This window comes from Amphiura filiformis, chromosome 20 (assembly GCF_039555335.1).
Source record: "Amphiura filiformis chromosome 20, Afil_fr2py, whole genome shotgun sequence".
Taxonomy (NCBI): Eukaryota; Metazoa; Echinodermata; class Ophiuroidea; order Amphilepidida; family Amphiuridae; genus Amphiura; species Amphiura filiformis.
The window spans coordinates 52,051,417-52,068,154 of record NC_092647.1 but is presented as its reverse complement, the minus strand read 5'-3'; the positions used below and the strand labels follow the sequence as shown (position 1 = coordinate 52,068,154).

The window sequence follows — 16,738 nt, the reverse complement described above, 5'->3', positions numbered from 1 at the left end:
AAAAAAGTTTATGATGTCGTCATGCGTAGATCTTAAGGTGGTTCTGGGCCATTATTGGCATAACCACAACCGTATTAATCAACCTTCTTTTGATCTTCTTCTGTTATGACTTTCGGAACATCATGTAATGTTTTGAACTTTTGAATTCATCTCTAATAAGATTGTTTGTTTTGGTTTTTTTTTTTCATTTCTTCGATATTTTTTTCATTTCTTCATTCATCGATAAAGAAGAAATGTTTTTATCTAGGCCTAGGTGCAATTATTTTCGTTTTAACGAATAACCGCGGAACGACATTGACATGTAAAACAGACGTAGGCCTATCATCATGTAAACATTAATCATGATGATGGGGGCATAATTATGCGCATTATTATAGCATATAACATTCAGCGGAAACTAATGAAATGTTCTCAATAAGTGCAAATACTACCCTGTCAGCTTTTAAATAGAAAAATTAATTATGCAAAGTAGAGCAGCTAACTAATTAATTATCTGGAAGTCATTAGGAACACTTTGACCAAGTTTGAAACCAGTATTCTATTAAATAAAAATGTTATGAATATTAATGAGCACTTTCGAGTCATATTGGTTCATTGATAAAAATAATACAATGCAAAGAAATAATTGTGTGTATTATAAAAACCGTCCATACACTGTACAGTCTCATTGCAAGATCATTATGATCGATGCGAATTATAGAAACAGTTCAAACAATAAAATTACTACACCTTTATCTTGACACTTCCTCATTTGCTCGCCCTGTTCCTTTTAAAGGAATATTTATTAATACCTTTTACCTTTTTTTTTTTTTTTTTTTTTTTTTTTTTTTATCTTCATGTATTTTTATTAACAAAACAAAGAAATCACATAGAAATCACAAGAAATCACATGGAAAAAGCAAAAAAAAAGCAGCATACAAAAATAGATTACAGTGGTACAACTAAAACATTATACAGTGTACAAGTGAAAAGTTACAATTCAAATCTCCATTTTTTAAATGCACAGATAATTTACCTTTCCTCTTAGCAATATAATATTCAGTATCTTTAAGAACATTCAGAAAAGTTTTAAATGAAACGAAAGTAGGTTTTTTTCTTTTTTTTTTACACAGATAGATATGATATTTCAAACATAAGCAAATGTAAGTGATATATTTATCTAAGGGCACTCCAAATAATTTATCAAATGTTGACAAATCAAAATCAATGTCATGTTTAACTTTGATAACTTGAACAAGCGCCTCCCAAATAGGTTTAACAATATCACAATTGCAAAAATGTGGGAGGAAGTTTCTGGAGCTTTATCACAAAAAGCACAGTTGGGAGAATCTTTTCTTTTGATTTTAAATAAAAAATCATTAAAAGCAATGGCATCATGAAAAAATTTGAAATAAAATGAACATAATTTGGAACTAATGGAACATTTGAAATTCCTAAGATGAATTTCTTCCCAATCCTCAGAATCCACAGTGAAGCCCGCAAAAGTTTCCCAGGAGGAAATTTGTTTATCTGGAAGGCACTTGTCCAACATCAACGAATAAGCATATTTAGGAACTTTTGGAGCATCGATTAACTTCTTCACAAATAATTCAAAAACATCATCATTTTGAATATTAGGATACTCCAACCACTCACATGGAATATTCTTAATAAGAAAATTATAAAATCTCTTATCTTTATGAGATATACCAAATTTCTCAATCAACTGATCAAATGTAAGAACAATAGGTTGAGGCCCATCAATATTTAAAAGGTCAATGATATTGCAAATGCCTTTGTCAAACCATTCATCTGAGTAAAAATACTGTTTCGATTTGGATCGAGTCTAGAATTAAACCATAAGTACTGCAAAGCACCCAAATCAGAAAATTTAATATCCCAGGTATTAAACACTGCTTTATCTCTGTAAATGTACCATGTTCTAATGGCATCAGCCAGTTGAGTATTGCCCAGCTTACGAAGAATACTCTCAGGGGCAAAAGATTTCCATAAAATATCTGTATCTGGATGAAAAGATTCCAAAGCCAAAAGCTCAATGGTTTTCCATGTACTTTCATAATTATTATCTAATAAACGTTTAACCCATGAAATCTTCTGAGCAATGGCAAAAATGTATGGATTAATCATTCGTAAGCCAGCAACTGAATAATCAGAACACATATATTTTCTTTTAACCCTATCGTTACCACCACTCCAAATAAATTTAAAAAATAACTTTTCTAAATCTTTAAAAAGGATTTAGGAATTTTAATACATAATAGCGAGAAGAGGTACAACAGCTGAGGCAACAAAAGTGACTTGACAACACAAATTTTACCAAGCAATGTAAGATTCCTAGCCCTCCAACAATTTAAAATCTGCTCAATTTGTTTCAGCTTAGGCTTAAAGTTAAGATCAAAAATCGCATTTAAATTAAGAGAAATGTGAACGCCCAATGTTTTGAATTTCATATCTTCCAGATGAGACCTTGATTCCTAAAAGGAAAATCTTGATTTCCCTTTTTGCTACCAATCCAAATGGCTTCTGATTTAGAAAAATTAAGTTTGCAACCAGAACAAGTTCCAAATGTGTCCAAAGTAGAAAAAAGATTGTGAAAAGAATCCGCTGAGCCATTTAGAAAACATGTCATATCATCTGCCAACATAGAAATTTTTAATTCTTTATCAGCAATTGGAATACCCTCAATATTGTCATTTTGCCTTATTGCCAAAGCTGCTGTTTCCATAATAAAAAGGAACAAATATGGAGAAATAGGACAACCTTGAAAAATTCCTCTATTCATATCAATACCTGTAGTGAGGAATCCATTATTCATTACATAACTCTTCCTACATGAGTAAATTGTTTGAATCCAGCTAATAAATTTATCCCCAAAATTAAAGCGTTTCAAAACTTCAAAACCTTTTACCTGCCTTTTATGTTGCAAAGTGTTGTGCGCCCGTAACATGCTTGGCATGCGCGCTGTGAATTAGCGCTAAATCAAAATCAATTTGCAGACCTGTCATTGTCAATGGATTGGGATTTGGGAAGCACATGAGCAGAGTGGCTTTTTTGATAGAATAATTTCATTAAAATACAGTAACAGAAGTCAGTGCAAGGAAACAGGTAAAATGCCACATAATTGTCTGGCAGTCTTATATCAGGATAAAGAGAATTGTAATTAAAACTCTTGTGAATGTTAATATTGAAGCTTATTTAAAAAAAAGATGATATTATATAGGTATGCTAGGTGAATTCAAATTTGCCATCAAACTGCATCATTTTATATATCAAATTAAAGGAGTATTTCGTGATCCTAGCATCCTCTTTTTATGACATTTTTCGGTAGATATCCACGAAAAAAGCTTATTCCCAAAATTTCAGTGGATTCTGAGTTTGCGTTTGCGAGTTATGCATGATTTATGTGTATTCACTGCTCCATAGACAATGTGTTGTAATTTCGTTCTGGTGCACCAGAACGAAATTCAAATTTGGCGATATTTTTGCTAAACGAATTAATCTGCAAGAAATATTTGGTACATAAACATTATAATGTAGCCAGAGGTATCCAGTGGTGTAAAAATCTCAACTTTTTTTGGGAAAAGTGGGGGGATGAGGCTGTGGATCACGAAATGCCCCTTTAAAGCCCTTGAGTAAACAAAGCCAAAAATTAAAACCTTTTTTTCATAGCACTTTCCGTAGCAAAGTTACATCTTGTCAAAGATTGACTTTCATCAAACAACATGTCAAAAAGATTCAGCTAGCAAAATTCCCCAAATCGGCATTTCGGGAGTGTTTCTAGATCTTAGTCTCATGATGATAGCAGCTTTTTTTAATGGAACTGCTATCAAAATCCCTCTAAAATTCCATGTGCGAGTGACTTATCACCATAAAAATCATATATTTGGGTCAAGTGAAGTATAGAAAACATATTTATGTAGGTTTCTTTCTTGCCAGTTGTTTTAAATTTCTATGTAAAAATGCATTGACATTGTCGGCGAATTTGGCTGACTAGCAAATGTGTTTGCCTGGCATACCTATATTATATTATCTTTAAAAAAATAAAATAAATCAATGATGTCATTGTCCATCATATCATGACCATGCCGGGGGTGTCACTCGCCAGGAGGCCATGTCTTGCTTTGTGTAGTATCGTTACTCTGTTTTTTTTGTTTTTGTTTTTTTGTTTTTTTATTTGTTTGGGTTTTGACAACCCTGGATAACCCAAGAAAGCCTCTATTGAAGCTTATTTCCATTGGGGTCCATTTGAACACCGGGGTGGGTTGGGAACAGTCAGGGGTTAACACCCTACTCTTTTTCGAAACTGGCTGTGAGATACATGTACAGGTATGGCTCTCTGTAGTTCGCAACGCAAACTTAAAAAACCGGGCAAAACATACACGTCATTTATCAGTATGACATTTTCGTATTGGTGCTGCCCTATTTAAGTTTGCACTGAAGTGCCATCTCAATTTGGGTGCGCCGATTTGGATCATGTGCTAATGAATTTTTATTTATTCTGGATAAATAATAAAGTATTAATTACAATTTCAAGCATAGGTGTTTAGGCAAGAGCTTGGGGGTAGGTTAGTGCCGTACTATTACGCTGACTTTCGTATTCGGCGAGGAGGACAATTTCGACCTCCTGGTTTGTTTACAAACAGAGAGGTAGATAAAAGACCGTTCCGCTTGTCCAAACACTCAAGTATCAGAAGGATGGTCCACAATAGCGTGATTCACGTAACATGAATAGGGATTAAAAAGCTGTCACGTAGAACCATGTGCTTCTATTGTCCAATTTGCCATCGAGATTTCATATGGAAACAGTTCAGACCCAGAACAGGATCATGTCAGAAATTAATATTTTGTTCTGGGTCTGATTATTCGGACTAGGGGTAGGTGAGGGCTCTCCTAGCTCACCCACCACTCTCATGGATAAGAGGACGACCACTCTTCTAAAAGTCTTCTTAAAAATATCAAGGGAGTGATTTGAACAGCTCTCCGTAATACTCCAAGGGAGCTGTTTGACAGCTTGCCTGTAAAAATCTAAAACACAAGGCCTGCTAAATGGTAGAAAATTAACTGCGTCGAAATTTAATGAAGAAAGCAAACACATAGAAGAATAATTATAATATGTGACACGATCTGGTACATGGGGGCCAAAGGAGGCATTTTCGAAAATCAAGTTACTGTAATTATTACATTATACAAACAATAGGCTATCATTTACTGAAAACACCAAAGGTCTAGCATACTTGGTTCTAAAGTTATGAAGTTGTTTGATGCCTATTTTCTTATGTATTTTATTGTTTTTTACTCCATATTTTTACCTTTATCTCAGTTTCAAATTTGCCGCCTTTGGCCCCCATGGACCAGATCGTGTCACATATCATAAAAGAATATAATTTACACAAAATTTCAGGCCTCGCCCTTTGTCAGGTGACAATATGGTGTTATGAAGCCTACACGATAGAAACATTTAAAACATGATTAAAACGTGAGCGGCCCGAGTGTGGGTGAATGGTGAGAGCGACACGCAAGCGACACATAAGCTACACATGAGCAAGCGGGCAGAGCGTATACAAATCAAGCACGATAAACACGGAAAATATTAAAAATATATTATAAAAACAAAATGCGCAAACGCGCATGCGAATACAAACAAATTGGCGTTGCGCAAGCGTACGTTACAAGCACTGTTTTATAGCGAGTATTTATGAACAATTTAATTGATGTAATTTCATATGTTTTTTGGTTTTAGAAACATGAAGAACATATCAGCTGATTGGGTGAACCGTGTACCATTTCACAGGTGCAAGTATTGCAGACAAAGCTTCTACTATGACACTTCTAGATACCTGATTCATTTAAGACGCCATGAACATTGGACACGTCCGTACATTCAGCAGGCAGTTGCTGTAATGTGCAGATCTACCAGAGGTCAGAGTTCACCAAGTAACCAGACAGTTGAGAAAAAAAGAAGTTCTTCTAGAATGCCTCATCGAGGTCAATTTGACCTCAAGAGGGTCTCAGCAGCTAGTGTTAACATCAGAAAAACAAAAAATCTATTAGCTAAGGATTTGGATCATTCACCAAGTAACCAAACAGTTCAGAAAAAACAAAGTTCTTCTAAAATGCCTCATCGAGGTCAATTTCGCCTCAAGAGTGTGTCTGCAGCAAGTTTTAACATCAGAAAATCAAAAAATCTATCAGCTAAGGATTTGGATCGTCTGCCATTTCATATTTGCAAGTATTGTAAGCAAAGATTTTGTTATGACATAAGTAGATATTTAATTCATTTAAGACGTCATGAAAACTGGTTACATCTGCACCGGCACAGTTCCTTCCAAAATGCATTTGCAAGGAATGTAAGAATACCAAAAGCTTCAAGTACGGGTGGTCAAACTGTACAAAAACAGAGAGATTCTAGAGAGATGTCTAATCACTCTCAATATTCTTGCCAAAAGAATCTCACTATTGCAGAGACTAAAGAGAAGCCATATATGTGTAAATATTGCAACAAGATATTCTTGCGGCTTTGTGAAAAAACAAAGCATGAGAGTGTTCACACCATCGCAAATGAGAAACCCTTCCAATGTAAACATTGCACTAAGTGTTTCTCACATGCTCACGGAAAGACTTTCCATGAAAGGATTCACACTAAAGAAAAACCTCACCAATGTAAATATTGCAACAAGAGATTCTCATGGGCTACTCACAAAAATAAGCATGAGGCAGTTCACACCAGAGAGAAAACCTTCCAATGTCAATATTGTAACAAGAAATTCTCATCAGCAAAGGGCAAGACTACACATGAAATAATTCATTCAAAGAAACCTTACCAGTGTAGATATTGCAACAAGTTTTTCTACCAAGCTAGTAACAAGTCCAGACATGAAATGATTCACACAAAAGGGAAACGTTACCAATGTAATTATTGCACCAAAGGATTCTCACGCCTTAGTAACATGACCAGACATGAGAGAGTTCATACCAAAGAGAAACCTACCTTCCAATGTAAACATTGCAACAAGTGCTTCTTACGTGAAAAGAGCAAGACTAACCATGAAAAATGTCATAAATGTAAATATTGTGACAAGATTTTCTCTCATACTGATGACAAGACTAACCATGAACAAAGTCACACCAAGGAAACATCCTATCAATGCAAATATTGCAACAAAAGTTTCTCTCACGTTGGTAGCAAGACTAACCATGAACGGACTCACACCAAGGCAACATCCTACCAATGCAAATATTGCAACAAAAGTTTTGCACGGGTTAATTATAGAACTGAACATGAAAAACTTCATAGCAAAGAGAAGAAAACATATAAATGTAACTATTGTGATAAGACTTTCACCCATGTTGGTAACAAGTCTCAACATGAAAAGAGTCATACCAAGGGAACATCCTTTGAGTGCAAGTATTGTAACAAAAGTTTTTACAGGTTTATAACAAGGATAGTCATGAAAGGATTCATACCAAAGAGAAACCATTCCAATGTAAATATTGCAACAAGGGTTTCTCAAAGGCTAGCATCAAGACTAAACATGAAAACAAAATTCATACCAATGATGAACCTCACCATATAGATGGCAACAAGCATTTCATCTCTTCAAGTGATAAATTCAAAGATGAACATTCTCATACAAAAGGGGCATTTTTCCAATGTAAACATTGCAACAAGTGTTTCTTACGTGAAAGCAGCAAGACTAACCATGAAAAATGTCATAAATGTAAATATTGTAACAAGGTTTTCACTTATACTGATGACAAGACTCACCACGAACTGAGTCATACCAAGGAAACACCTTACCAATGCAAATATTGCAACAAAACTTTCTCTCAGGTTGGTAACAAGACTAACCATGAACAGAGTCACACCAAGGAAACATCCTACCAATGTAAATATTGCAGCAAGAATTTCTCAAAGGCTGGCAACAAGACTAAACATGAAAACAAAATTCATACCAATGATAAACCTCACCAGTGTATAGATGGCAACAGGCATTTTGTCACTTCAAGTGATAAAATCAAAGATGAACATTTTCATACAAAAGGAGCACCTTTGCAATGTAAATATTGCAAGAAGGGGTTCTCGAAACTTGGCTACAAAAACATAGCTACACATGAAAGACTCCATACTAAGGAGAAACCGTATCAATGTAAATTTTGCAACAAGTGTTTCGCTGATGGTTCTGTTAAGACTGAACATGAACGTATTCACACGAAAGAGAAACCCTACCAATGTAAATATTGTGATATGTCTTTTGCACAGGCTGGTAACAAGAATAGACATGAACGATTACATTCAAGTAAGAAACCTAAACAGTTAGGAAAGAAACTTAAACAACCTGATTGCAATGGGGATTCTTCTCAGGGAGGGGAATCAGTTGAACAGACCCATGAAGACAAGCCCCGATGCAAGTTTTGTAATAAGATATTTTCCACTGTCAGTAGCAAGAATAGACATGAAAGGACTCATACCAAAGAGAAACCCTACAAATGTAAATTTTGCAGCAAGATTTTCTCTGATATTTGTAACAAGACCAGACATGAAAGGATTCATACCAAAGAGAAACCTTACCAATGTCAGCATTGTGGTACATGTTTCTCCAATTCTAGTCACATGATCAGGCATGAAAAAATATGCCATAAGAAGGAAGAAAAAAGAAAGACCAGTCAAGAAAAGATTCTTACCAACTAAAAACTACCAATAACTTAATGAAGAATTAACCAATAACTAGGACCAGTCTATATAAATATCGAATTGATTAATTTGAATTAAACAATTCATCAAGTGGCCATGGGCAGCACCATTAGGTTACAAGACTACCACGTGACATGTGATGGACCATACACACACTAAAAGTATAGGCACTTTTGTGATAATTTTCACTCAAAACTTACCTAGCTAGTTTATTAAACAGCAAGGGTCTCTGCCTTTTTAATATTGTTATGAATTCGACAGAAGGACAAATTCGGATTTGGCTTTTGGTAAATTCTTGTTACGCATGCATTATTTTTTAATTAGAGAACAAGGGATCAATGCTTTAACTATAGAGCATATCAATTTTTATGGTAGAATGTACTGCGATGCACCGTTAACCCTGTATGCCACCCTCTTTTGATTACTTATTATGCTTTTATCATCTGATCTGCATTATAAAATCAACATGCTGGCCTCAATTATGTAAAGCATTGATCCCAAGTTCTCTAATTAATAAATAATGCATGCATAACATACATTTACCAAAAGCTGAATTCGGATTTGGCTGCCTGCTAAATTCAAAACGATATGTAATGAAAAAGTTCTTGTCTACAGGCAGTAATGGATGCCAACAGTGCTGACATCAATGAGTAAATGTTCAAAATGAATTAATAAATTCGGTATTATAGACGGATCCATTGACTGGTTTAACTGTATTTGTAGGTCTATTTGGGGTTTTAGTCAATTACCGTTAGGTGTTAATTGGAAAATGTGTAAAGTTACAAATATTCCAAAAACACCTGTTAGCAAAAAGGAACAAATTTTAAATTTTGGGATTGTACATTATGGTTAAAAACTTAAATTTACATTTTCAAAGACAGTCATATTTTGATGTGATGAGTCATTATATGTGACGCGATCAAGGAAATGAGTCGGATGTCACTGATATTGATTTTGAGATATTGGCAAAGAAAGTGTTAAAATTCTTTTGTTTATATTGTTTTAAGCGATTGATAAATTGATGTAGCAAAAGTCGTATCAACAGGGGTTTTCAGTTTCTGAAATCTCTGAATGTCCTCAGTAGAAACATATTATGTAAAACTCATTTTCGACCAGGGTCGATGTGTAACTCATTCCCCTTGATCATGTTATTGTCACATTACACCAAAGATACTAACTGAGTATCTTTGATTACACCTTGTTTCTTTAAATAATGAGTTTACTGCAGCAAGTCCCAATTTAAACCAATATCTGAAGACAAGATAAGTTCTACCGGTATGTGATTGTACCAGTACAAAGTAAATATTGTTCCCCAAATTACCAGGAGATGGATGTGAAATTGTTTTGTAGAAATATGTGAGAGAGTGGTCTAAGCAAAGTTCTTATAGGCTTTGTTAGATTATGATGACATTGAGGTATTAGTGCAACAAGACCCTATCTGCAATAGCTGCCATGTGTCATATGTGTACACTATAGAATGCAGAAACTGTCTAATGGCTTTAAGGCAGCTATTGCAGATAGGACCTGCTTGCTTATCTGTGCAGGTGTGTGCAAAGGTGGAACCCTCAGTTCATACCCCACTGTCAGCATTGGTCCCTGTTCAATCATATTCAAGTGTGTAAGATCCCTAGTGGAATCATGTCAGTTTTTGGCATTTTGACTAAAAAGCCACAATTTGATTTTGTTTTCTTGGCCCAAATTCCTGTTTAGAAGACCAAATAAGTATACTTTGATCAGCTCGTAATCGGCGGGAAATGTTAAGCTTCAACCACTACACTGAAAAAATAGATCCCCTTAACCCTATTCTATTACCCCCAGTCCCCCACAAAAGTAGTATGTTTGAGTGGTGTGTGGAGGTATCATATTGGTTGGAGTGTTATCGGTTGGGTAAAAACCCAAAAAAGTGGCATGCCATTGGCAAGCTTGGACTTTAAGCTTTTAGAAAAACAAGTTTAATAATTAATTATGTGAATTTTATGCAAATTATGAAAAAATATTTTGATTTACATTTTTGATGTGTATGAGCACATCAATGTGGCATTTTAATGAAGTTTTAAATACACTTCTGTGTTTCTACAAAAAATAAAAATAAATATTTTTAGGGCAAAATGTGGCCTAAATATGTTTAAAACATGCATGTGTAAATGGTAGTTATATTAGGAAAAAACTTTTTTTTGTTGATAGAAAAGTGATAAATTATCAAAACTTTTCAAAAGATAATAATTATTTGTGTAAATATGGCACGAAATTGATGGGGGTAATAGAATAGGGTTAAGAGTGATATCGTTGACCTGACTGGTCTATATTGTGTGTTTGTTAAATAAAGTAGGCAAAGTATAGAATTAATAATTTGTGATACCTCTGACGAGTTGTCACAAGACAATTCTCGAAAGAAAATAAACAATGTATTGATATTAATCCGTGACGTCTTAAGGCCAGCCAATTAAGAGCTGATCAAACTATATCAACAATTTTGTAAAAAAATACCTATTTTTTACACAAAACAAAAAATAGTTGTTCAAACACGTTACTGTGCGTATTGAAAACCCAACCTGCGTCTTGAAAACAAAAACTGACGAAAAATCGAATTTTCTTGAGTTTGCAATGTTAAAGAGGATAATGAGCATGCGCAGATCGTAAAAGTATCAGAATGATGGTCCACAATAGAGTGATTCACGCACCATGAATTGGTGACTAGCTGTAAAGTGTTTACATGTGCCAGTTAAGATCTAAACACCTCAAATAAAGAAAGTTTCCAGTTATGTAACCAGTGATTACCAGTCATACACCAAAACCTGATCTTGTTATGACAATTTGATAAGTTCGTGTGCAGAATCTTGTTAACTCCAATTTGATCATTACCAAACACTCTAAATTGACAAAGATTGATACCGGTAGGCCTATTTGAAAGTTGGTGCATTTTCAAAAGTTGCAAATCAAAACGATACACGCGGTCGAAATTTGCTAAACGTAGTCAAACTTGCTTGCCCGCGATGGCCCCTGCGGACTGTCCTATTAAAGTGCTGGTACATGTACAATCCCTCATTTCAAATCTTTAGTTTTGGTTTCTCTTTTGTTCAGAAACCAAAAATCAAGGGATTAAAAAGTAGAGCAGATCTGGTCTGCAATCATAACACTATTATGCTGGGAGGACACAGTATAGGGTATATAACCAGAAGTATACAATAGCCTATTGTGCAAACATAATTATTATCATGATTGATATCGGAAATCTATCCTCGTGGACGACAATTGATCCTCTCTGTGGTGGCATATTACACTCCGAGTTCTAGGCCTAGAAATCATATACACAAGCGCGTATATTGAGGGGTGGGGTGGGGGCTTTGTTTGTTTGTATGAAACATATACGATTCATGGAGATGATTTGATTATGAATTAGTTTATTATTCCCGTTAAGCACAACTCATACCTCTTACCTAGGCTCCCATATCACCCACTTATATAACCTCCTCTTCCCGAAGTGTCTCATTCTCCCTCTCCTCGCTTCCCCTATATTCGTTATCTCCTCTATCTTGAGCTCTCCTCCCACTTCCCTTTTCACTTCCAATGCTCTCTCCCATCTGTTTCCCTTTCTCCCTTTCTCCCTGCCCTTACATCCCCCACACACACTCTCTCTCTTTCCCCACACCCAAACTCTCTTTCCCCCTCTATCTTCTCGCTTTCCCCCTCTATCTTCTATTTTCATTTCCAATAAAAATTGCTTCAGTAAAAGTCATTAGCTTATATTGGAAGTCATATATATATATTAGCCTTCCATTGATTCTGGTACATGGGATTAAGGACATGGATCGAATTTGTTTATAAAGCAGTATTCAGACTTTTTATTGTACGTAAAATATTGTATGTAACATATCTACGTTGTTTAATCTATTGCCATTCTATTTCCTGCTAGATATTATATGTAACATATTATCGATTCTTCGTCATCAAACATTCGTTAGAACTTAAACATTACTGGAAATAGAATGGCAATAGATTAAATAACGTATATATGTTACATACAATATTGTACGTCTAATACTCGGAGTCTGTGGAGCGCTAACACTTTAGTCGCCACTTTTGAAATGTCGCCAGTTTGTTTATAACAACTCAGTCGCCGCTTTTGTAATGTCGAATGCAAATATTTCGATGGTCTATATTTTTTCACAGGTGATAGCCTAGGCTTATTCGATTTTGTAAACCACGTCTTTCAATGTAGATTACCATGCTCGATTTCTCTCCTCGTGAATATTGCACTGCGAAATTTAAACATTTCTTTTGTATACTTAGAGTATGTAACTTCAAATCAAATAATTTTCTTCTTCACACCACTTATAAGAAACTGAAACGAAAACCGAAACTGCCTGACACAAATGTTCAGTTTTTAACAAAAGGTAGAAACAATGAGTTCGATATCTTGTGAGTCAAGTGGTTAGGCAGGATAATAGGAAACCACGTGACCAAAACTAAAACTAAACATTTGAAATGACCGAATGCAAGGTTTATTCAATTGTTATTTGGAAACGCATGAGAGCCGAGAATGAGGCGCCCCTGTGTGGCCGTGATAAACACCAATGGTGGTGCACTGGATATTGAGTTGAACCGTTTTAGCTCGTTTTTACAAACAGCTACAAACCAGCAGGACTCAAATTACACTTTTGCTTCTCTTTAAAAAAATCTTTATGAACAGATTCATTATTATGTTGTTAACTTTTTATTTCATCAGCAAGCTTAATAAAATCTAAAATCATGCTTCTACGAATCTTTGTAAGTGTTTTTTTTTAATTGTATGTACCATGCTGTCTTAATTGGTAGAAAGCAACTGGTTCGCTATCTCTAAGGACCGCTATCGCTAAGGTTTGCTATATCTGATTCTCTCTAAGGTTCGCTATCACTAATTACAAAAAAGGTCCACTATACCTAAGGTTCGATATCACTAATTTGGAATAAGGTTCAGTATTTCTAAGATTCGATATCACTAATTTCAAATTCGCTATCACTATAATTTTAAATAAAGCCCGTTATCACCAATTTATTAAAAGTACGCTATATCTAACTAAGGTTCGCTATCACAAATTTTAAATAAGGCCCTAATTTCTAATTTTAACAAGCCCGGTATCCCTCAGGTTCATTATCTCTAATTTGAAATAAGGCCCTCTATCTCTAAGATTTGCTATCTCTAAGGTTCGCTATCACTAATTTGAAATAAGGTTCGCTATCTCTAATTTTAAATAAGCACACTAACTCTAATTTTAAACAAGGCTCGCTATCTCTAATTTAAGGCTTATTTAGAATGAACCGATAGTCATCTTTCCCATCCTTTGGTCATTGGTCCATACTGCTACCATGATTCAACCAATGACAACTCTTAATGGTTGAGCGGCTGGCCAGGAGTACAATCTGAGACCGGCCCAGATAAGATTCCCCCAACCCAGGAACCGTCTCTAAGACTTAGACCCATCCAGCTGGATTGATTACCCATGCACAGTTAGATCATATTCTAATAAACAGCAAGTGGGTAAATTCTCTCCGCAATTGTCGAGCATACAACCCACTCGGGACAACCCAATAGAAGTGGACTTCGATCACTGTGAGCGTCCGTGCAGTCTGCAAACACGCAAAGGAAAACCTTGCAAGAGACCAAAATTCAACTGGAAGAAGTTGCAAGATCCTGATAAAAAGGAGGAATTTCAGCTGGAGCTATCAAACAGATTCCAGGTCTTGAGCATGGATGATGCCACACCTATCTCTGATAGGTATGAGACCTTTGAAACAGCGGTTCGTGAAGTTGCTGGGAAAGTTATTGGAAAGCAAGAGCCATGCGGACTGCCAAGTTGGGTATCAGATTCAACTATCAGACTTAAACTTGAAAGGGATGAGGCCAAAAAGCGGTACACCATTTCAAAGTCTCGTCAAGCCAGAGAAAGATAGAGGAACTTGAAAACCCACCTTAACATTTAACAACTCTTATAAAGCTGACAAGCTTGCTACCATCAATAAGCAGATTGAAGACCTGAAGCTGGCCGACAAGATTGGGAATTACACCACCACCTGGAAATACACTCAAAAATCATATACTCGCAAAGGAAAGGAATGAAAGTTAAAATGAGGGATGACACAGCCCCAACCATACCATGAACAACTACCTGAGGAATGGAAGGAATATTTTAGCTCAATCCTTAACAACGACAGTGGCACATTAGCTTCAGAACTTCCTGCACCAGCTGAAGATCTTCCTATCATCACTGAGCCTCCAACTCGTGAAGAAGTAGTCAAAGCAATAGCAGCCATGAAGACCAACTAGGCAGCACAATATTGGACTGTGCTATAACCCCGGGGGGGGGGGCACTCCAACTTTGGAGGTGACGCGTATGTAGGGCTGTTATGACCCCCTTTTTCAGCATCGCTGTCACCCAAAGACCCCATATTTGAGGTAATTTTGAGGAGGATCATGGAAGGCTTCAAGGAGTACCAACTTCCCTTGACAGTCACTTTTGTAGACTTCAAAAAAGCCTTCGCTCCATCAACAGGTCCGTCATGTTTTCAGTGCTGCGGCATTATGGAATACCAAAGGTTGTGGTTAATGCCATCCAGGGGCTGTACAAAGACTCCAATAGTGCCGTTATGGTAGATGGAAGTATCTCAGAGCTTTTCCAAGCAACAACTCGAGTGCTTCAGGATGATGTGTTGGCACCATTCCTGTTCATTATTCTGGTAGATTACCTTCTGAAGAAATCAACCTCTGGAATTGACGCTGGAATTGTTACCTACACACGTCGGTCAAGCAGGTATCATGCTAGGGTGCTGAATGACTTGGATTTTGCCCTGTTGAAATCTTCCACAGCCCGGGCCCAGTCACAGCTTACTAGGACTGCAACATCTAGACCTTGTCATCAGTGTACCTAATACAGAATATATGACTGCAAACTGCAATGCCCAACCAGCACTTGAAGTCTATGGTAGTGGAGACCTAAAAAGAAGAAAAGCACTATATAGTCTGGGCAGCTTTCTGGAAACTGGAACGCCCTGGAATCCCTTAAAATAAGCAACGCGTTGCTTATTTTAAGCAACGTGTTGCTAAACCAGCCAATAGGAGGAGAGCTTTTGGCAACGCGTTGCTTTCCAAAGTTTATAGGGTTTCATCAAACTTTTGGGTTGTTCCCTAAACGAACAAAAGATTTCCCATTGTTGACGATATGAATAATATAGTACATGAGCGAGAAAATATAACTGTCGGGAGCCTGAGGTGGAAAATGTGCTGCCCTATGTATGCACCAGTTGTTAAGGCCTCGTATCCATAGGCTGTTCCCTTGTGGCTTGTGCCCTTGTTCCTTGTTTACTTTTTCCCATGTGACCTGCCACACAGACAACGAACATTTGTTTTGCTCAGACAACGAACCTTTGTTTTGCTTAGTGGCCGCTACGGTTCGTTGTCTGTGTGGCAGGTCACATGGGAAAAAGTAAACAAGGAACAATGGCACAAGCCACAAGGGAACAGCCTATGGATACGAGGCCTAAATAGAGCCATGCACAGGCAGCAAATAACCATCATACCTCAGCTCAGACCGACCTACAAAAGTAAGTTTTTGGGTGTACACGCTACAGCGTGTACGCATTACGCACCATTCTATTGTCACTTTTGACCTTTAATGGCGTATAGACCACTTGGCATCTGACGTCATTGCCCGGCAGTATGCGCGCGCATTATGGCAATTTCAATTGTTCTTTGCCCTGCAGCCCTGCAGTGTGCGTACGCATCGTAGTCTGCTAAGGGCACGTGCATTTTAAATCGCCCGCCACATTTCATATAGTACAGGAAAGCCATTGAACAGTGTAGCGGCTCGTTCGAGCATATCGATAGACGAGTCCCTCGCCTTTGTTGATAAACAGTGATGTCAAGTGGTCTATAGTATGAGATGAAACATTCCGTCATAATTTTTGTAGTCTGAAACGACGCAAGTGATATTGTGCTCGGATGGGACACTCTAGCTGTCAGAAGGGAGAGAAATCGTTTAGCTATGTTTTACAAAATCCAAAATGAGTTGG

At 36.6% G+C, this 16,738-nt stretch overlaps 1 protein-coding gene across 1 annotated transcript; it reads left to right on the top strand.

Annotated features, from left to right (window-relative positions):
* Positions 1-3,088: 3,088 nt before the first annotated feature.
* LOC140141973 (uncharacterized) lies at positions 3,089-7,575 on the top strand. The gene is made up of 2 exons (XM_072163864.1): positions 3,089-3,105; positions 5,741-7,575. Exon 2 carries the CDS (start codon positions 5,745-5,747, stop codon positions 7,572-7,574), a length of 1,830 nt encoding a protein of 609 aa, XP_072019965.1. The 5' UTR covers positions 3,089-3,105; positions 5,741-5,744; the 3' UTR covers position 7,575.
* Positions 7,576-16,738: the final 9,163 nt, after the last annotated feature.

Coding starts and splice junctions, on each gene's coding strand:
- LOC140141973 (XM_072163864.1), top strand. CDS start 5,745: ATGAAGAACATATCAGCTGATTGGGTGAACCGTGTACCATTTCACAGG.